The following is a 23,092-nucleotide window of genomic DNA, read 5'->3' on the forward strand; positions in this document are numbered from 1 at the left end:
GCACCCATGTCTCCATTAATTTCAATGCAATGAAAGCAAATTAAAACTTTGCAGTGAAATATAATCAAAGAAATGATGTGATAAAATGACATCTCACACCAGGTATTTATACAAAAAAAAAAAAACCACCCACTTTGCTTTGGGACTGTTGGGTTTATACTCTGTGAATGTTCAGGGGATAAACTCAATCTGCCCATCTGGTCCAAAGAAAGAACCATCCCCACCCCAACTATGTCTAAATTCTGTGGTGGAGTTGCTATTCTTATAGTAATGAGCGCAACCCAAGTTGGCACCGTGTGGCCTGAGAATGTCAGTTTATGCATTTGCTGCAGAAAATGACACTAGCAGGGGAGAGAATCATAGAATCATAGAGTTGGAAGGGGCCATACAAGCACTCTGATCCCCAGCTCAATGCAAGATCAGCCTGATACATCCAAGATAAGTATCTGTCCAGCCGCTGCTTGAAGACTGCCAGTGAGGAGGAGCTCACCACCTCCATAGAAAGTCGATTCCACTGTTGAACTACTCTGACTGTGAAAAATATTTTCCTGATATCTAGCCGATATCCTTTTACACATAATTTAAACCCATTATTTCAGGGTTTATACTCTGCTGCAACAGGAACCTTTCCCTGCCCTCCTCTGACAACCTTTCAAATACTTAAAGATAGCAATCATGTCCTTTCTCAACCTCCAGGTTGAACATTCCCAAGTCCATCAGCCTTTCCTCATAGAGCTTGGACCCCAGGTCCTGGATTATGCTCATTACTCTCCTCCGAACACTCTCAATTTTGTCCACATTCTTTTTGAAGTGAGGCTTCCAGAACTGTGAACAGTACTCCAGGTGGGGTCTCCAGTCCCATATACAGTAGGACTATGACATCTTGTGATTTTGAGGTGATGCATCAGTTGATACAGGAGACGACTACATTTGCCTTCTTTACTGCCGCATCACACTGTTTGTTCATATTTAGCTTACAGTCCACAAATACCCCAAGATCACATTCACACACACTGCTACCCAGCAGTGTATCTCCTATTCAGTATGCATGCTTCTCATTTTTGTGGTCCAGATGAAGAACTCTGCACTTCTTCTTACTGAATTGCCCACTTTTTCAGCATGTTGAACTCCTGGGGTGTTTGCTGCTCCTCCTCATTGATAAAAATGTTGAAAAGTACCAGACCCAATATTGAGCCCAGTGGCACCTGGCTGATCACCTCCCTCTAATTTGATGATATACGGCAGGGGTAGTCAAACTGCGGCCCTCCAGATGTCCGTGGACTACATTTCCCAGGAGCCCCTGCCAGCATTTGCTGGGAATTATAGTCCACGGACATCTGGAGGGCCGCAGTTTGACTACCCCTGATATACGGTATCACAAATCAATCTGAAAGGTTGGGATGGGATGGGATGAGGCTCAAGTTAGCCAGCATATATCTCTGGATTGCACTTGAGATGCATACTAGAGGGATTTTTTAAAAAATCCTGTGTCTTTTGAGCATGTCAAAAAAATCACTCTTAGGACTTTGCTAACTGAAAACATTTTAAAGTCAGGGTTTTAAATATATTACAGGACCAAACTAAACATTTGCTTTTTAAATCTGGCTTTTTAAAACCAAAGCAGAGTCCACTTGAGCTTCCCTCCCCCACCCCCAGCTCTTTTCCATGTGGAACAGCAAAAATGAGGAGCTGACTCCATCTCCACTAGAGCTGTTTTGCTATAGGGGAAAGACGAGAGGGGGCAGGATATCTCATTGCCTAAAAGGTCCCATTATGTGCTGGAGGAAATCATAGTCACAACCTAGTCAATAGCCCTATTTATATTATAAAGTAGCAATAAAGATATTACTTGATACTGATTTGAGTTTATTACACATATGATAGCCATTGAAGAAGACTTTTGGTTTTTCAAAAAATGAAGTATACCGGATCTCATTCTGGCATATTGTGAAAATTAATAAACTTGAGCCATTAGTAGCCAGCTTGCTCACTTCATTTCTGCCAGGATCATTGGCTGGCTGGTCCTCTTGACTTGCTGTTAACTTAATGTTCGAGCAATCATTCTAATGCTAGGTTGGAGTACCATTCACTGAATTCAGCCTTTAAGGAGTCACTTTAGGAGCATCCCAAAAGAAAGAAAAGAGTTTCTTACCAATCTGGAGTTGGCTTTGTTGGAGTCCTCTTCAGGCATAGGCAGGTAGATAGCCAGTGCGACACAATTGGCAAAGATGGTCAGCAGGATGATGATCTCAAAGGGCCTAAGGAAACTTGTTAAAGAAAAGTTGACTGCAGGATGATTTGCCGCAAACAGGAATAATTGAAAACCATATAAAAGCCATTGGTTTTGATATCAATATGCCAGCGTTGTGTAGCTAGGGTTGCCAGGTCCCTTGGACCTGCCAGTGGGGAATATAGGATGCACTTACTGGGAACAGGGAGGAATACAGGAAATTAACTCAATGCACCTATGATAGAATTAGCTTCTACCATACAGTTTTGCCCCAAAGCCAGGGTGTTGCATCCCCCCTCCCCGAATGTTCTCAATGTGCCTACATCAATTCCAGGTTAATTTTTGGTATTCCTTCCTTGGGTGGGGGGTGTTAATTTGGGCAGGGGTGCAGCCTGAAAGCTGGGGGCCCCTGACCTGGGGGTCTCATAGCCATAAGTATAATAGTTACCATGTCAGACTAGGATCTGGGAGACCTAGATTTGAATCTCCAGTTTGCTATCAAAGTTCACTGGGTGACCTTGGGCCAGCCATTCACAGTCTAACCTACCTCACAGAGTTGTTGTGAGGATAAAATGGAAGAGAGGAGAACATGCAAACTACTTTGAATCCCCACTGGATAGCATGCTTGAGCATTGGGCGAGGCAGAGGACAAAGGCCAGATAAGGGACAGCATCAGCCCCACATCCTTCTAGAGCTTTTGGCCATCCAGTAAGGGAGTCAGAGGGTGGCAGGAATACCAGAGCAAGACACATGTGGTGGAATAAGTATAAGGGGGATCAATGCAGATTAAGACTGCTTTAGCTTGTTCAGTGGGCGCCTGTCCAATCCATCCTTGCCCCTCCCCAGACCATCCTCTTGCCACTGGCTCTGCCAGTACACACAGCACCCATTAGGCCCTGCTGACCTTCAAATAAAAACTCCTGGGGCCATTCTTTGGTACTTTATTTCTTTGAACATTAAGCAGCATTTGTCTTCCCTGTGTTGTGCTAAATTCCTCCTACTTCTGAGAAGTCTGGGTATGCAGTTATCCTTTTCATACTGGGATCTCGTCAAAGCACCAAGGAGCTCCAACAGACTATTTCTTGGCTTCAGAACAGTTTACAAGGAGCTCAGAGATCTGGGGGGCATTTAAGGTTCTCTGAGATGTGTACTAATGTAACTTGATGCAAAGGACTCTCTCATACACACATAACACTGTCCTGTTCTCTGTTAGCAGAGGTATTTTGCTTGACCTTTCCCTCCATGGAACGTTTGTTTATTTAACCCTTCCCAAGATCTATCAGTCCTCTCACACCCAGGCATCTTAATATGTCCTCCATATTGTATGTGTTACATGAACACGTGAAGCTGCCTTATACTGAATCAGACCACTGGACCCATCAAAGTCATTATTGTCTACTCAGACCGGCAGTTGGCTCTCCACAGTCTCACGCTGAAGTCTTTCACGTCACTCCTTTCAACTGGAAATACCAGAGACTGAACGAGGCACTTTCTGTATGCCAAGCAGATGCTCTGCCACCGAGCCATGCCCCTTCTTACATACCCATATGCAATACTGCAACTACAAAGTACAGCTAATGGAACAAACTCAGATCTACTCACATAAGGACAGAGAGTGAAAGCTGGCAGATGATGTTGAACAACATGAGCTTCCATAAGTTTTAGCATAAGTTTAACTAGGGATGTGTGAAAAATCAAGGGGGTCAGCTGTGAAATCTATTTATCTTTTCCCAGAGTCATAGATATAGACAGAGAATCTGCTGAGCCATTCAGTTTCCTTCTGTTCTATCTTGTGCTCCTATTTCTTTTTAATATTTTAGAAGTACAGTACATTGGTACTTTGATCAAAGTAATAGTGCATCATAGGTTCTCTAGTCTGGGATAAACTGTACACACGATGATGCTGAGGTAGGCTACATTACATGTAAGCTATATTTGTGAAGCCCCAATTTTTTAAACAATGGAAACAGCCAAAGGAAGCTGGGCTCTTGAGGGGAAGAGCAGTGGGAGAAGGGGCTGTTTGTGACCATTTCCCCTTAGCCATTATTCTAGTCAGAATTATTCCCTTGTTTATTTTTGCTCCATGGGAAGACCCATTACTCCTTTGCTCAACTTCACAGCCTTGCAAAGTTGCCTTTCATATTTTTGAAAGCTAGATCTTCCTTGCACACATGCATGAGTTTTGTGTAGTTTACCTCTGGGAGTGAGTGAAGCATGCCTGCTGGAGACAGTATGGGGATAAAAAGACAGAACTTCAAACTTAGAGCAAGCAAAATATGTGGAAGAAATGCAGATAAAAAAGTCTGCGTCTATCAGCCCATCCCAGAACGAATTCAGCACATTTGCCCATAGAATCATACAATCAGTGTGGGAAGGGGACATACAGGCCATCTACTCCAACCCCCTGCTCAATGTAAGAGCAGCCTAAAGCATCCTTGATAGGTATCTGTTCAACCACTGGTTAAAGACTGCCAGTGAGGGGGAGCTCCCCACCTCCTTAGGCAGCTGATTCCACTGCTGAAATACTCTGACTGTGAATTTTTCCTCTGGTATCTAGCCGATATTGTTCTCCATGTAATTTAAGCCCACTACCACAGGTCATGTCCTCTGCTGCCAACAGGAATCGCCCTTGCCCTCCTCAAGATCTTGTTCACACACACCACTACTTAGAAGTGTATCTCCCATCCAGTATACTTGCTTCTCATTTTTGTGACCCAGATGGAGAACTCCGCACTTTCTTATTGAATTGCATCATGTTCTCATTTGCCCATCTCATTGAATTCTATATTTTCTGGAATATTCACTAAAGGTAAAGGTAAAGGTATCCCCTGTGCAAGCACCGAGTCATGTCTGACCCTTGGGGTGACGCCCTCTAGCGTTTTCATGGCAGACTCAATACGGGGTGGTTTGCCAGTGCCTTCCCCAGTCATGACCGTTTACCCCCCAGCAAGCTGGGTACTCATTTTACCGACCTCGGAAGGATGGAAGGCTGAGTCGACCTTGAGCCGGCTGCTGGGATTGAACTCCCAGCCTTATGGGCAAAGCTTTCAGACGGCTGCCTTACCACTCTGCGCCACAAGAGGCTCTTATGGAATGTTCACTACTCTTCCCAATTTGGTGTCATCTGCAAATTTAATGACAAGTCTCTCCACCCACTCATCCAGATCACTGATAAAAATGTTGAACAGTACCAGACCCTGTACCAAGCCCAGTGACACCCCACTGCTCACCTCCCACCCAATCCAACGAAATACCATTAACAACCACTCTGGATGCAATTTTCTAACCAGTTCCCTATCCACCTAACTATCCAAAAATCCAGTCTGCAGTCCTACAGTTTACCCATCAGAACATCATGGGGAACCTTGTCAAAAGGCTTACTGAAATCCAGGTAAACAACATCAACTGAGTTTCCACAATCTAACAAGCCCGACACTCAGTCAAAGAAGGAAAGCCTGACAGAACCCATTGGGGACAAATCCGTGCTGACTTCCCAAGATCATTAAATTGTCCTTTATATCAGGGGTAGTCACCCTGTGGTCTTCCAGATGTCCATAGACTACAATTCCCATAAGCCCCTGCCAGTGTTTGCTGGCAGGGGCTTATGGGAATTATAGTCCATGAACATCTGGAGGACCACAGGTTGACTACCCCTGCTTTATATGTTTGCAGATTGCCTCCTTTAAAATCTTAGAAGAGCGCCTAAGACCACCCTACCAAATCCCTAGTGAAGAAGTATATTTAAGAAGAATTTTGATGAATATTGCAAACCTACATACTAACACCAAGAAGTTCCATTATAGGTATCACCTAACCTATTTGTGGTCTATAAAATCTACTAAGCTGTGTTATCCTGCCGCTAAGTAGGGGAAGTCACTGAAGCTCAATAACCAGCAGATGCTTGGTAGGTTGAATACTAAGGATGAAGGCAAGTCTGTTGGATGTAGTGGGATCAGTTTACTAATGTAGTTGGCTACTGATCATAAACTCTTGAACATAGCATATGATATCAGGCTACAGCAGCCACAGAATGTGCTCTGGTATGAACAAGAGTCTTGTCTTGGTACCCTTCTTCCATTTCCTTAAGCAGATGTAGCTCTACCATCGCTTCTTGATACAGAATGCCCATTACTATTTTCATGTAATAGAATGTCCATTTCCACTCATATTGTCACATCAGCAACAATTCAACTTTGTGTTCCTTCGCTGCCTCTCAAACTAGCACTATTTTATGTAGATGTGGGATGATTTCCCAAGACTTCATCACTAATGCATGGATCATACAAAATCTTTTTAAAAATAAAAGAGTAAGGGCTAGGTGGGAGGAGAAAGGGGCGGGGCGAGTCTATGATAAAAACTCGGAGGGGCCAAACGAGAACCGCTTTGCAGCTCCCTATTGGCCTGTCCGAGTGACACTCGGGGGCCCAGTGGCCAATAGGGAGCCGCGTGCAGCACGGCTCCCCATTGGCTACTTGGCCCATCCTGGACTCCACGGTGTGTGGGCCGGGGGAAGAGGCTTCGCCGCCGGGAAAGGAGCAGGGCTGCCGTGTTGAAGATGCGGCAGCAATGCTCCTTTCCCAGCGGCAAGCCCGGGACCTTGGGCGGGGAGGGAGTTGGCGGGAAGCCTTCGACGCGGCCACAAGAGCAGGCCCTCCACTTCAGAGACACAGCAGGCCTGCTCTTCTGGCCACGCCAAAACTAGGACCTCGATGGGGGAAGGGGGGAACAGCCAATGCCACAGCGAGAAGAGCAAGCCCGATATGTCAGAGACGCGTCAGCCTTGCTCCTTTCGCTGCGGGGGGGGGGGGGGTGGAAAGGCTTCGCTGCACGACAAAGAGCAGGCCTGTCGCCGCGCAGAAGCCGCGAAATCAAGGGGAGAGGGGCCGGTGGGGACGCGGCAGCGGGGGGGGCCACGAGAAGCCCTGTGAGCCCCCCCTGCCCCACCGGCGCCCGTACTAGCGCCCATTGTATTTGAAAATACAATGGGCTTTGCCTCTAGTCATTACATAAACTACCAAATAAACTACCAAATTGATGTATTCCATATTTTGAATCCATAGTCACTACCATCACACTAAGAAGAAGATACTAAAAATGAAAATTTAAATGATTATTTCTCAAGTGGCCCAATGCAGGAACTAGGATAAAGCCACGTAGGCCTCCAAGTTTCAGGTGAGACAATTGGTGTCCCCCCCCCCCCGTTTTTTGAACTTCTGAAGTGGGTGGAAACGTTCCAAGGTGAGGGATCCCCAGGCCCCAGCAGGGATTTGGCATCATTGTCTGACAGCAGATGGAGATTTGGATTGGGGGGGGGGGGTGTTCCCTCATTAACTTTTATTAGCTGTCCTTTCTATTTAGGGTCCCCAAGGAGGCTATCATTAAAACATCTGAGCCAGTAAAATGCACTTAAATATAGAAGAAAAAATCAAAAATGAGCTATATGGTTTGGAAATCTGTCCTGAATTTTACAAAATTAAATTAAACAGAGACCAATGGAATGTTCTGTACTCATGGAAAAAGAATCAAATGCACACATAGGGTGGAGGATACTTGGCTAGGCAATAGTACAACTTCCCTTAACACAGCCTAAATTCTTATTAACCTTCTTTACAGCCACATCACACTGCAGACTCATATATATCTTCTGATTGACTGCAGACCTTTTCACATGTACTATTACTGTGGGATCCTAAAGGGATGTCATCTGCAAACAGTGAAAACTTGTTTTTTGCCAACTCCTTTCCATAGTGCAAAACCAATCTAATGTTCTTAACATCAATTCCAGTGAGACCCCAGAAGGGATGGCATCCCATTAGCATGATGCAGTAAGATTCCACCCAAACTCTTATGTTTTTTATAGAGCTTTGTGGGAGTCCTACAGAATTACTTTGATGCAATGGCATTATTTTTGAGATTGGGTTAGGGTTAGGGTTGGGAACTGTTGGGAACACTCTATGGATTTTCTGAGCAGCAGGTTGGACTAAATAACCTATCAGATCCCTTTTACGTCTGAAATTAACAGCAAAAGAGATGTAGAAGAACATTTCTCAACTCGATTAGCATATTTGATTTCTACACACCTTATTGCCAAAACATGAACATATTCAAGACTTCTGTCAACACATAATAAAAGCAGTAAGAAACAACAACCCATTAGGAAAGCTGGATTACAATTATCTTAAAATAGGACAGGGTCCTATTAAATAAAAGAGTAAGGCCACCTGGGGAGGAGTTAGGGTGGGCCCTGTCAGGATAAAAACTCAGAGGGCCCAATCAGGAGCCGCAAAGCGGCTCCTGATTGGGCCCTCCGAGTGTCCATCCAGGGCCAAGCAGCCAATGGGGAGGCGCACAAAGTGCCTTCCTATTGGCCCCTCACCAGGACAGACCAAAATTCCATTCACCCAGCCCAGTCTGGCTGCCAGTCTGCCCCTGACCACCAAAGGGAGAGGAGGTCAGTAGGGCTGCCAAGGGGGATGAGAACAGAGGCTTGGACAGGCTGCGCCAGCCCTTTTCGCCCCAAGGCTGTCCTAACTGCCATGTCCAACTGTAAATTGCCTCAGAACCCTGACAGAGCTGGCAGGAGGCTGCAGACTGTGCTCCCTCCCCCTCCACCCCTTCAGGCCTGCTGCAAAGGAGCCTCTGACAGGCCCTGACTGAGGGGAGGGAGGTACTTCCAAGAGCAACGCAGGGGAGCCTGAGGGCCTTCCTTTTGACGGGGGGGGGGGGGACTTTCCCCTTCCGCCAAACAGTTGCCTGACAGGGAGGCCACAGAAAAGCCCCTTCTCACTTAAAATACTGCTCTGGCCGGGGGTTAGACACAGCCAAGCCATGTGTCTTTCTTCTTTGCAACTCTCTGCAGATTTGAGGCCACTGCACAGCGTTATTCTGCAGAGGAAGCTGGCTCTTTTGTCTCCTGTTTCATCTGCACAACAACCCTGTGCAGTAGGCCTCAAGTCTTTCAATTCAACAACAACCTGTGTGGGAAGCCTTAAATGTTTCTTCTCTACCACAACCCTGTCCAAAGTAGCCCTTTCTGCCTGGGGAGCTGATCTTTATACTCTGCAGGTGAGCTGTAATTCCAGGAGCTCTCCAGGCCACACCTGTAGGTTGGCTACCCCTGGGTTGGAAATATTCATGGAGGTTTGGAGGTGGGACTTCAAAATCGTACAATGCCTCAGAGTCCAGCCTTCAAATGAGCCATTTTTGCCTGCAGTTGGTAGGGAGTGGTGCAGGGGTGTCCCTCCTGGGCTTCGGGCTATGGCCAGCCCTTATCAGCAACTGTTTGTATTCTGGGGCGCAGACAGGCAGACCAGCATCAGTCCTGTGAGTCTGGAAAGTGCAGGAAGATCTAAATAAATATTTACAGCCTGAAACTAAATAGAGAACGTCTGGAGACACATTGTAATTGAAATAGTAACTGGCAAATAACCTTGGCCTGGCAAATAAAAAAAACAGTATTAAAAACCTTACTAAGGTCAAGATTGCTGTGCACAGACAGTCTTCCTCTTAGGGTTGCCAGCTTCCCTGTGAGGCTCGCTACCCTACCTCCCTCATGGGGAGTCTGCAATGGGGAGAGAAGGGGAAGACGATTGGAAAATGCTTTGAGACACCTGAGGCCTGCTGGGTCGCTGCGGCCCATTCCCAGTTCTCTCAGATCTCTCACAACCCTACATACCTCACAGGTTGACTATTGTGGAGAGACAAATGGAAAAGGTGTTTGTAAACCGCTTTGAGACTCCTTTGGGTAGTAAGCAATAGGGTACAAAAATCTGTTCTTCTAAGGAGCAACCATGAAAGAAGCATGTGGCCACATAACATTTTACCAACAGTGAAAATATGGGAGACAGAAGGAACAGGGTGGACACCTGTGTACTGTGACTACCCTATGTGTATTAGGGCAGAGGGGCATTTCGGTGAATGTGGCCTAATTCACACAAGGGAAATGACGCAGAACTGGGGGGAATTGGTTGCCATGTAATCTTCCCCTAAGAAGAGTCTCCAGTCTGATTTTCCCTTCACATATCTGAGGACATGGCTCTTGAAAGCTCATCTGTAACCACTATGCCACAATTCCCAAAGGTCAGTCCTCTCCCACAATCAACAAACATTCCACACCACAGGTTCTTGACACCCATATCTCCACACCCATGGTCTCATTTGCCACCATGCCACCACAACCTCCCACACAACACACATGACAACCCCATGCCCTTACAGACTGGACAACTCCTCCCCTTCCTCTTCCCACTGCCAAGCTCTAGCGCCCGTTGTATTCTTGGAGACAACGGGCTTTGCCCCTAGTCTTTTAATAAATCAGTTTCAGTTTAAAATAGACTATGTGGCACCAACTAAAGTAGTAGTGATGTATATCATTTCTATCCCTTTTTTCCAAATGGATGCAAAGCAGCTAAAAATGATGCATCTATTAAATTAAAGCTGAGATCCCAAATAGAAGAAGAAGAAGAAGAGTTGGTTCTTATATGCCGCTTTTCCCTACCCGAAGGAGGCTCAAAGTGGCTTACAGTCGCCTTCCCATTCCTCTCCCCCACAACAGACACCCTGTGGGGTAGGTGAGGCTGAGAGAGCCCTGATATCACTGCCCGGTCAGAACAGTTTTATCAGTGCCGTGGCTAGCCCAAGGTCACCCAGCTGGTTGCATGTGGGGGAGTGCAGAATCAAACCTGGCATGCCAGATTAGAAGTCCGCACTCCTAACCACTACACCAAACTGACTCTGAGTTTGGGAATATGAGAAGAGATGGCAAGTGAGCTCTAAAATGAAATATCAGATTCAATACAAGCCAGTAGCTAGTATGCAGAATGAAAAATAGGAACTGTACCTTTCGGGTACATGTATTTAAACACTACAGTTGAGCACCTAGGCACTAAAACAAAGAACAACTGTAGAAGCGGGTCAGATGGAAATACCTACACATAAGCACCTACAGGTGTGAGCAAATATACATGAACAGAAGTTATTGAGCTATTCCAGGAAGCTCAGAGCATCTTCTGGCATGGGCATGCTGGCTATCTTAAACATCCAAATGTCTACCCTGTCATAAGACCATCTAGATCATCCATGCTTTTGGTATTTTATGGTATTTTTTAACAATCCTTTTAACAAGATTGTTAAAAAGATTATTGGGATAATGTGTTTGTGTATGTGTATATACATATACATACATACATACATACATACATACATACATACACACACACACACACACACACACACACACACACACATACACATACATTATCCCAATACATTATCCCAATAATCCTTTTAACAACCTTGTTTGGTGGGTCAGCTGGGGCTTATAGAGAGTGGCTTGCCGTATCTTTCTTTCTTTCTTTCTTTCTTTCTTTCTTTCTTTCTTTCTTTCTTTCTTTCTTTCTTTCTTTCTTTCATTTATATATTGTCCTCCCAGTGGAACGGCTCTAGTTGACAGTTCAGTTTCACAGGCCTACAGTCTGATTTTGCCCCCAAATAGATTTATCTACATATACTGTCTTTCTCCATTAAACCAGATTCCTTGGTGCTGGCTGACCAGGGTGGCTGCAAGATTATTACATTCCTTCACAGGAAAGAACCAAAATGAGTCATTAATGTCTGAATATATAAGCTTCATTACTGCTGTCTAGGGCCCTAGTACAACCCTTTTGTTTTAAAGGAGTGAAGGACTGGAACCGCAATAGCAAACAAACCCTTGTTCTCTCTTTCCTCAGCCACTATTTAACCAAAGTTAATACCATCCTGAGCCATTATGGGTAACATAGAAATGTAACAAAAACAACAATATTTTTGCCCACTTGTCTCATCTAAGCGAACTACTGAATATGCACCCAACATCAGTCCAGGAACACCACACACTTTAATTTTGCATCATCTGAATTATGATGTGCCACAAGCAGAGAGTAGGAGTGAACAAGACACCTCATGCCATTCAATAAACAGCTCTGTAAAACAACCTGGATTGCTCAAACAAATCAGCCAAGGCGCAGACCTTTTGAGAAGATTGTAAAAAATCAGTCCTTACAAGATTAACAGCCAACTATGGGGAGAAATTCATTTATGACACTGAATGGGTAGATTCTGAGTCTGAAACAAAACCAATTTGCTCATCATCTTGAGAAACATTTTCTTGATCTTGAATCAGATGGCCTTTTTTAAAACATTGCTTCATCCCAGTTGCTGCAAACCATGATGGTTGGGGAGACTGTCCCTACCTCAATATACTCACATCAAGGAGCCAAACAAAATAACTATAATCAATGTTCCCTATTCTGTTTGAAATCCAAACAATTTCTGCACCCATAGCTGTTCTAGAAAAATTATTCTGGAATTACTTCTGTAATCAGAAGACTTGGTTAATCCAGGCTGGTCTGATCTCAGAAACTAAGCATGATCCGCCTTGGTCAGTATCTAGATGGAAGACCAGCAAGGAATACCAGAGTTGCTATGCCTAGGCAAACCACCTCTGAACCTCTCTTGCCTCGAAAACCCTATGGGATCACAACTTGATGGCAGAAAAAGAAAATGAAAAACCTGCATTCTGAACCTATGAATGAAAACTTTGTAGAATACCTCCTGATTTACACTTGCAGACATATATCCACCTGTCAAGTCAAAGCAAAATTCCAATATTGCTTTTCCTCTGAGATCTTCTCTGACCCCTGAGCCTCTTCCTCTCTCAGTGACAGAGATAAATGTCAAGACCACTTGCTTTTGCAGCATTTTTGAGAAACAGAAGATCATCTGAATGTCCAAGACAGTCTCTTACCAAATATTTCTCAGCTCTCTTCCTTGCTTTTGCTCCCACTGGCAAGTCTCAAGCCCACAGACAAGCCAGCCCAAGGCAACCCCACAGTTTCCCAAAAGGATACTTCCATTCCACAATAGCAATGCAGGCCTTGCGCACTGGGTTCTGGAGGGTGAGGCAGAACAGGGACCGGAGGGGCCTGGGGGGAGCTTCCAGTGCTGCTTTCTTCGCCTTTTCTTTCTGTTGCTTTTTCTTCTGGATATCATCCTGGACAGAAGTGGGCTCCATGATATCTCCCTCTCCTCTAATTGCCTACTACAGCCAGGGTTTCCTTACCCCCCCCTTCTTCCCCCTCCCCAAGCTTCCTTCCCCAGCACTAGGGAGGCTGAAGCCCCTCTGGATCGACTTTCCGCTGATCAGATCTTCTCAGCACAGTGTGGGGCTGAGGGGCTGGGAACTGCACTCCCACAGACACAAATACATCAGGCAGAAGTTTATAATTAGCCACCAGGCTGGCTCCCAGGGCTTTCAGATTTCCTGAGACAGCAAAAGAGTCCTGACAGCTGTTGCTTCTTCATACTCTACTCATGGCCATTTTTGAGCTATCAGACCAGGACAGGGGAAAGCATGTGTGTGTATGCAGGAGGCACATTAGCCCTTGAGCTGAAAAATGTTCATTCCCTCCAGTGCACCTTCCTTTCAACCCATATGTTTGGATTGCGGACACAAATGTTATGTGAAGGTTGCTTGAAATTGCCTGTGTAGTGGTGGCTTTTTATAATAAGCCATCTGTGGTCCTGTGGATTCTCAGACAGATTAACTGGAATGTGGTTTTCTCCATCTGATCACAAAATATGGAGAAAATGTGTATTGGCTGCCTGTGTGTGTGGTAAGATGCTGCACATGATTGGAAGAACTTGCTGGGTGGACACGGACCATATTTATTCACTGTGATGAATGTGCCACTAGGAATTTACATGAAATTATCTGTTCTCTAACAATATTAGGATCCCCAATGTCTTTTAAAAAATCTGTGTGGGGTAGTAAGATTGCCAACTCTGGACTGGGAAATTACTGGGAATTTGTGGTGTAGTCTGGGGGGGACAGAGTTTGGGAAGTAGAGGGATCTCGGGGGGGGGGGTAATCATGCCAGTATAGTTCACTTTTCAAAGCAGCCATTTTCTCCGGGGGAACTGAGCAATTTCCAGGCCTCACCTGGAAGTCAGCAACCATGAAGGGTAGTCAAAATAAGATGACTTACACCACTTTAAGTAGAACCTTAGGCCAAATATCACAATAACTTCCTATTTGTTATCTTCAATACAGCCACGTGAAGTCACATTTATACACTATATATGGCAGCAAAATGCATGTTTTCCATCATATCAACTGTGGGTGTATGGAGTATGTATGACATGACTGTTTTTTTTTAAATAACAGATAAACTTATAACTGTAATGTGAGCTGCAGTTCTAATGCTGACTTCTAGGTGATATATCAGGAATGAAATCATGGACCAAAATATTCTCAGTGAACTGCTTTCCATGGACTGCAGAATCTGGAAAACAGAAGCAGAGTGGCATAAGAAATCCACTGTGGTGTCGGGGACAGAAACTTTGAGGTAGCTTGGGCTCTTTGGCAATGGGGCAGGTGACCTTTGACTTAAAATGTTCTTTGAAATGGGACATGGTAAGAACAATCTAAATAATTGAACAAGTAAATAAAAATTGCCAGTACTGGTTTGAAAACCTTGCCTTCTGCCTTTCAGTGTCTTGCCAAGGATGGTATTATCTTCACTGAGGTCTTCAAGAAGAGCTGACAAGTACTTGGCAAAACCCTTGATACTTGTAGTAGTTTGTGAATTACAGCTGTGTTAAAGTAGCAACAGGGTAATATTCATTTGGGAACCAAAAAGATGAAAACCTTGAGACCTGATATATAGAAATATATACAAATAACACTAGTATCATAGGACCACACACATATATATACTGTTTGATTACAAGAAAGAAGGGAGCACTGAATTATAAGGCAGGCAGCTTTACTCCAGTGTGCGTATAAAGTGCCATCAAGTCATTTCCAACATTGCAACCCCATGAATCAGTCCTCCAAAATATCCTACAATTAACAGCCAATTCACAGGTCTTTTAAACTGAGGGCCATGGGTTCCTTGACTGAATTAATCCATCTCAAGTTGGATCTTCCTCTTTTCCTGTTGCCTTCAACTTTTCTTTGGGTTATTATGTTTTCCAGTTATTCTTGTTGTCTCAGAGGATGACCAAAGTACAATAGCCTCAGTTTAGTTATTTTAGCTTCTAGGGAGAGTTCAGGCTTGATTTGGTCTAGAACCCATTTGTTTGTGTTTTTGGCAGACCACAGTATCCATTAAACTACCCTCTAACATCACATTTCAAAGGAATCTACTTTCTTCCTGCCAGCTTTCTTCACAGCCCAACTTTCACACCCCTGCATGGTAATAGGGAATAATATGATATGAACATCCTGGTCTGTGACCATATCAATAAATAAATGAGTGAGTGAGTGAGTGAGTGAGTGAGTGAGTGAGTGAGTGAGTGAGTGAGTGGATCAATCAATGACATGAACTAATGTGATCATCCTTACACTTCAAGATCTTTTCTACCTCTTCCCACTCTCAGGCCCATTCCGCACAAGGATCAATGTGGCAAATTGCTTGCAGAAAGAAATAACAGAATTTAAAATAGTGGAATTCGGTGTAACGCATACCTGCCTTTGTAGTGGAATTCAGTAGCATTTCATTCGTTTCCCACAGGTTTCTGGTCTTGCAAATATCGGCACACAGGAAGCGATTTTTTCCGTGCTTTGTCCCGCCCCTGGCCGTCAATCAAATGAACAGCCAATGGGCGGTTGTTATCATGCTCCGGAAAAGCCCCTTTCCCTTTAAGCACAGGTTTTTTTTAAAAAAGAAAAACACACGTTGCAACGAATATGCCTTGATTCCTCCTAACGTAGAGACCCATCTAGCTGGCAGCTGGCGTGTGAGCTGGTGAGTCATCGTTGCCACGCTCCCCCAAGTGAAAAAAAAATCCCCCCCCCCATGCACGGGCATGATTTTCAGCCGAAAATAAAGGGAACTTGCAAACGGGGCTGTGTTGTGCTTGGTGATTTAGGGGAGCTTTAAAGCAGCTCTGTGGAGGGACTGCAGCTGGAGAAGCCTCACTGGGTGAATGAACGCTCGCCAGCTCATTGCTCTTCGCTCGCTCCGAGAAAAAAAAATGGCGATCGCTTCACTGGAAGTTCAGAGGAGAGAGCCAGGGGGAGGGACTTTGCTGAAACCACAACAATGGGAACGCACATAACTTTTTCAAAACTGTTGCAGATTGTTTGCAAGAGTGTAGCGCTTTCCAGAGGGTGAATCCACTTTTGGCGATTTCCCTGGAAGCGCTACAATGAAGCGCTTTTCGCGGGTCTGTTTCAGGAGTGTGGCAGATTGTGTGCGACGTCTTGCGGAACTGCAAATTAGTAGCGTTTACAATTTGCCACACTCCTGCTACATTTAACTTGTGCAGAATGGGCCCCAATCTGGTTCTGATTTCTTGGGTACAGTCTCCCTTTGGGTTGATGAAGGAGCCAAGGAATAGAAAATTTTGGTCAATTTCATTTTTTTCATCGTCAGTCAGTATGTTAAATCCCCGCTAGTAATTACTTTTATTTTCACTGTAATCCTCCTTTGGCACTTTATGCTTTATTCTTCATCAGACATCTTGCAATTCTTCACTGTTTTCTGCCAGTAATGTGGTATCATCTGCATGTCTCAATTTGTTGATATTTTTTCCACCAATTTTCACTCCACCTTAATCTAAATCTAGAGTTTTCCTTATATGTTCTGTGCACGGATTGAAGAGATAGGGAGATAAAATGCAGCCTTGTCTAACACCTTTGACAACTGGGAACCATTCTGTTTCTCCATATTCTGTCCTATCTATGAAACACAGGCTGATTTTATTCTGAAATGATCTCAAATACTCCAGTAACCAATGTAAATTTGCAATATGATCTCTAGTGTCTCTTCCTTTTCTGAATCCAGCTTTAACATCAGGTATTTCTCATTCCATATATGGCAACAGACTGGTAATACTCCCAAATCATTGGAGAAGAGACTGAAGAGAAAAAAGGAGTGTGAACATCAAAATACATAAATAAATTAAAATGCACACATCTGGCCCGGAGGAACAGTTAGTGCTGATTCTTATGTGCCAAATACTACAGTTGACTAAGTCTCAAAATTTCAGACATATTTGAAGAGCTAAGTTACATATTTGAAGAGCTAAGATTTGGGGAATCTGTTATCTGATCCACTCAGGTTTAATTTAGCTCCCAAAACAGCCATGGTGGGATATGGATTGAGGCCACAGTGTTAGGGAAGAAATTTTAATATTTCACTGTTCTTTACCTAGCTGAAACTGTTCCCCCCTGCCTGCTTTTAGCCATGCTAAGAAAAAAGACAACTTAAGATGTTAGCTGCAGAGAAATTCCTGGAAATTTGAGGTGGAGCCTGGGGAGGGAAGGAGCTCAGTTGGGTGCAATGCCTGAGAGTCCACTCTCCAAAGCAGCCATTTTCTCCATGAGAACTGATCTCTGTCGTTGGGCGATCACTTGTAGTTCTGGGAGGTCTCTAGGACCCATATGGAGGTTAGAATCATAGATAGAATCATAGAATCATAGAGCTGGAAGGGACCTCCTGGGTCATCTAGTCCAACCCCCTGCACTATGCAGGACACTCACATCCCAATCGCTCATCCACTGTAACCTGCCACCCCTTTGCCTTCACAAAATCAGCCTCTCCATCAGATGGCTATCTAGCCTCTGTTTTAAAATCTCCAAAGATGGAGAACCCACCACCTCCCAAGGAAGTCTTTTCCACTGAGAAACCACTCTAACTGTTGGCAACCCTTTGTTATCTTTTTCTCCTATTAGGGTCATAAACTGTCTGGGCTGACAGTTTCAATTAGGGGAATAATAGGGGAGAAGGAAGACACAAACTTTTTACCCATGCTGTGATAGGGACTTAACTGTTTTTTGAAGATAAATTACACGTTGGGGGGCTAATCACAGATCAGCCTGTAATGTTATCTATAATTTGGCCCTAAACTATGAAATACTGAAAGATCCTTATTCCACCACCCACCTTGGCCCTGCACCAACCTCCCAGTCTAACCTATTTGGCAGATGTTTGTGAGGATACTCACAACTGCCCTGCAAGGTGAACTTTAAAAAAAGAAACCAAAATGGACACACACGCAAATCGACCCTCTGCTAATCAGGCAGACATTATTACAGTATTAAGGATTCAGACACATGATCCTCCATTAACTCTCTTGCATCCTTTATAGTGATTTCTAATATTCGGTGCATAAATCAGTTACCTCTGGATCACTCAAGAGGTTATTATTGTAATGTATTATTGTAATGACATGAACAGACAAAGCTATAGGATTATCCCTATACTTGCCTCTCCCTCAGTAAATTTTACCATAATCCTACAAGGGAATCCAGTAGTAGTAATCCCAAATTTGAGGATGGGAGGGAGCACTAGTATACCTCTCAGATCTCCTTGTAAGTTTGTGATTGTGACTGAGGTAAGACATGAAGGGAATTTGCAGATCACATTCATAGCTTGTGCCTCAGCTCTCGTCATCTTTCTCTGTGACCGCAATCATTATATTATGCAGGAAATTATAGTTAGCTAATTTGCTGTTGGCCTGGATTGTTCCTTGCCTGTGGCTTGTATGTCAATTTCTTTTCTTTGGCTTCCCTGACCATTCCCAAACCCCCTCTCCTTGGCTTTTGATTGCTCCTTTCTTGCCAAGTCATAGGACAAGTAACAAAACTAGTCCCTCTGCTAGCTGGAGATTGGGACACAAACCAAGAACTCCTGCTCTTTCCCATCTGGTGCCTTAACCACTGGACCCACATGGTTGTGTGAGTATGGCTGAACATACACAACAGGATAATTTCAGCATTGCTAAACCAAGCATGTGGGCAGCCAGCCAATCAAGAAGCCACTGGCCCCCTGCAAAACAGAACTGAAAAATAAGGGAAGGGCTGCAGGCATTTTGATTAGCAGCCAACTGCATGACGTATGGGATAGCAAAAACCCTCAGCTGTTCCAGTCTGTCTCTGTTTAATGTAATAGGAAGCTGGAGCTCTATTCTAAAGGCATAACATTCATATGTAGAACTGCATCTTTCTATACAGTGTGCACAGGGAACTCATACTACAAGTCTAGAATCCCCCAGAATTCTAGGGTATCCGGAACAAATCATGAAATTATGGTGTGGGCCTCTGTTTTTAGAACTCTCTCGGTTGCCATCAAGCCTCCATGTAAATGTATCTTTTCCCTGTGGAGGTCCAGCTACTGTATATAGTCCCAAGCAGCCACTAATGCGCCCAACAACCAAGGATTTCAGATGGATTAGGACAGAATTTTAATCTCCAGCAAGTTCTCATAGAGGTCAAGTGCAGCTCCAGAAAAGGATAGAGACTCTCCCTTTACCTGGCTATCAGACCATTAATCTGGTCAGGAATTAATCAGAGTGCTTTTGCGCACATAGGATCTTGTCTCCGTAATATTTTGCCCAGAGATAGAAGAATTATACATATCAGCATTGCTCACAAACAGACCAAACTTTCTGTGTGATGCTGTTAAGTCTGGTTGAATTTCCTGCTCAAATCTCAGCTCAGTAAGGTAAGCAAGTAGGGTTACCAACTCCAACCCAGGAATTCCTGGAGAACTTGGAAGGGAAGGGAGGGAGGGGAGGGGAGAGGAGGGGAGGGAGCTTAACAGGATATGATCTCACACATTCGGTGATGTCACACACGTCCAGGTCAAAGCTCAGCTTTCCAAGTTCCTCTCCCTCCTTCCTTCCTTCCTTCCTTCCTTCCTTCCTTCCTTCCTTCCTTCCTTCCTTCCTTCCTTCCTTCCTTCCTTCCTTCCTTCCTTCAAAATCCCAAATCTTAATTTTCCACATCCCATCAGTTCTGTCGCACACAAGATGACATGCTCAAATTTATCAAATAAATAACAGTGATGCAGCCCAGTAAAGACAAGTGGTTGATACAGAAGGATTTCAAAGCCAGCCAAGTTATCTAGATGCTTTATTGTTTTGGGTGGAAATACTGTGCCTATGATTTGCTGGTTCAGTGTGAGTTAAATCCACTTACTCTTGTATTTGAGGGATTCCAGTTAATCAGCACATATAAAACCTTGTGGAAAGGGGATGGAGAGGTGCAGACTTGGGGGGGTTCCTTGTACTCATTAGATCAAACTTGCCTAAATCAAGGTGTTTCAAAACCATAACTAATATTAATTACAACTTAAAGCATTATTGGAAGTCAAAACAATACCAGTGCCACAGCCAGAAGAATCCAGTTGTTTCTCATCAGCAGTCAAGGTTGCCATATGCTTGCTAGGGGCTGTTGATCTCTCCTTCCCAGTAAGCATTGCCTGCCAGCACTCCAGCAGTTGGTAGGAGAAAAATAATTAACTCCTTTGGCAATGGTATGACATCACTTCCAAGAAAGTGCCATCATGCCGCTCTAAGAATCACTGGAAAAAATTACCATAGAGTTTCTACCAATTCTATAAAGAGATGTGACATCACTTTCAGGTTTTCCTTGGAAGCAACGTCATGATATCATCAATTACTACTCTCTATGGCCCTGCATAATTTTATAAACCTCTATTATGTTCCCACTTAGTCATCCTTTTTCTAAACTGAAAAGATCCCAGGCTCTCCTACATTCTCATTTTTGTCACATGTATGTCTCTAAGGCTTCAGGGTGTGTGCGTGTGTGATCTTCTTTGAACATGTTTTGTTCCCTCTAGTGACAGATTTGACATCACATTTCTGCATGTCTGGCTTAAAAACCTGTAGTTTAAATCTGCAGGAAGATATGCTGGAATACTGTGATGTAAGATCAAAGGCCATTCCCCACAGGAAAAAAAAGCCTTACGCCAGCACAATGGCATAATGCTAAAAAAAAACCCTGCACCTCCCAGAATTCCTCACCTGCTGGCTCCTCTGCTGCCATCTCTCACTTACTGGCATTTTGCATACCTGCTTGAAATGGCAGAAGAGGGAAACGTGCTAGACATGCTCCTCTCTTCTGCCTGTCAATCAAGACAGGCAGCCAATCACCTTTCTCGCTCTTTTAACGGGACCGCAATGCCCACTATTTTTTTAATGAGACTTATTCATTTAAACGCATGTGTTTATTCATGGATGCATAGGGCTCCTTTCAGTGCAATTCCTCTTGCAATCTGGAACCTTGAAGCCTTTACAAATGGGGGGGGGGATTTTGGGGGGGGGGTTGGTGGGGAAGAGGCATGCTTTATGGGCAAATTGGTGGGGAAAAGTCCAGCTAGCGCTACATGGCAGGGGGAATCCAGTTTTGTGGATTTCCCTGCAAGCACTTTAAAGTGGATGATGTAGCTCCCAGTTTACAGATGTAATGCTGGATGTTCACGACGTTGTGCAAAATGCTAAAAATATGGTGTTTGCAAAAGGTAAGACTCTAACTTTTTAAATCAGATGTGGAATGGCCCCAAGTTAACCACTAGAGGGAGAAACCATGTGCTGAAAAGAAAGCAATAGGAACAAGCAAGCCATAAAAATGAGAAAGTGAGAGTCCCAGACACTTATCTTTCCCTATAGCATCCTTTCTCAACCAGTCCACCACAGTCTCTAGGCATCTGGCCAGGCTGTCTGGGTGTGTTGATGGACGGGTGGGTGGGTGGGTGGGTGGATAGCCATTAGCAGAAATTGCTGGTTGTCATCCACATATTGGTGACAACTCAGTCCAAAATATTTCCTCCAATTCTCTTTTTGCATGCTTAATTATATTTATTTTAGTCCCTTCTGTTCAATTCATTCAGGCTGGCTTTCCACTTTTTAAAAGAAGCCTTTTGGGGGTTTTTTATAGCTTCCTTGACTTCCATTGTTAATCACACAGGCATCGTCTTAAACTTGGCAATGCCTTTCCTAACCTGCGGAATGCATTCTATCTGTTCTTCAAATAATCTTTAAGTTGACACAAGACATCTTTTAGTATTTGCTGTCACAGAATATCATAGCTACTGCACGGGCAACAATACTAATGGAACAAATATGTCCATGCTGATTCAGAATTATGACCCATAGGAAGAGGAACTTCTTATATCTTTCCCTTTCCCTGTTTCAAAAAGTGAGATTTATGGCTTTGTTGTAGCTTTCCAGTTCATTGAACATTTTAATTACTACAGCAAGTTTTGTTTGGGAGCAAGAACTCTCATAAATCTGGTCTATGGTAACATCTAGTGGAGGAACATAGCAATCACAAGGATAAATGGTATGGAAGGGAGACACCTCCACCTTCAGCTCCTCAGAGAAATGGCAGCTTATAGGCCTATTATGCACGGCCACTGAAATGGTGGCATGGAGAACGTGGAGGAGGAAGATGCGAAGCAAACCACTTATGCACGGGACGGAACACAACGGCGGCAAAACCCAGAGTATCAGATTACGCAGGCGGCTACTCCGGAGTCGCTTCTGGTTGTGCCCTGGTCCCGGGAAGCTCCACTTTCTTCCGCATCTCACGCGGCTTTTTTGGTGGCATACGTTGACTCTGCGCCTAGTTGCCGCCTACAGCGTGCATAATTGATGATTTTAGCCGCCGCCATTCCACCCCGAATGAGGACCTTCCACTCCGTGCATAATGGGCCATATAGAGAGAATTTATGTTCATGTCTCACTCCTAATCGTGCTCATACTATTGTTAACATTGCAATCCAAATAGTAAGCTCCATTAAACCAACCAAGTAGGATCCTACATAGACTTGCTCTAAGTTACTACAATTTAAAATGAATATAAAAACAGTATTTTGGTGAACTCTATTAATAGTTAATGGTCCAGAACACAGCAAAATCCCTCGGTTATTATATAGTGCCTTTTTTCTACTACAGTGAGGAGGACTGTTGACAGTTCAAAATAACTGTCTACAATTTAAAATACAGACTACAAAAGAAAAAATTCATGGAACGGTTAGAGAAAACAAAGCAATTCTAGCACCCAGTCCTACA

The 23,092-nt window shown here is 44.1% G+C and overlaps 2 protein-coding genes across 4 annotated transcripts in view; one reads left to right on the forward strand and one right to left on the reverse strand.

Moving 5' to 3' along the window:
• The window catches only part of CACNA1S (calcium voltage-gated channel subunit alpha1 S), a 71,335-nt gene extending 57,972 nt beyond the window's left edge, over positions 1 to 13,363 (reverse strand). For 2 of the 3 annotated variants that reach the window (XM_077334256.1, XM_077334255.1), the window contains exons 1-2: positions 13,117 to 13,359; positions 2,153 to 2,258 (exon numbers count right to left, since the gene is read on the reverse strand). In XM_077334256.1, the coding sequence (XP_077190371.1) occupies positions 2,153 to 2,258; positions 13,117 to 13,280 (270 nt within the window). In that variant the 5' untranslated portion in view covers positions 13,281 to 13,359. Of the gene's footprint in view, positions 1 to 2,152; positions 2,259 to 13,116 lie in introns of all 3 variants that reach the window. The other variant, XR_013230370.1, reaches the window with a different exon arrangement.
• RPL10A (ribosomal protein L10a) overlaps positions 1 to 23,092 on the forward strand; it is a 486,091-nt gene that overhangs the window by 451,690 nt on the left and 11,309 nt on the right. The window lies entirely within an intron of this gene.

Source organism: Paroedura picta, chromosome 4, assembly GCF_049243985.1.
Source record: "Paroedura picta isolate Pp20150507F chromosome 4, Ppicta_v3.0, whole genome shotgun sequence".
Lineage (NCBI taxonomy): Eukaryota > Metazoa > Chordata > Lepidosauria > Squamata > Gekkonidae > Paroedura > Paroedura picta.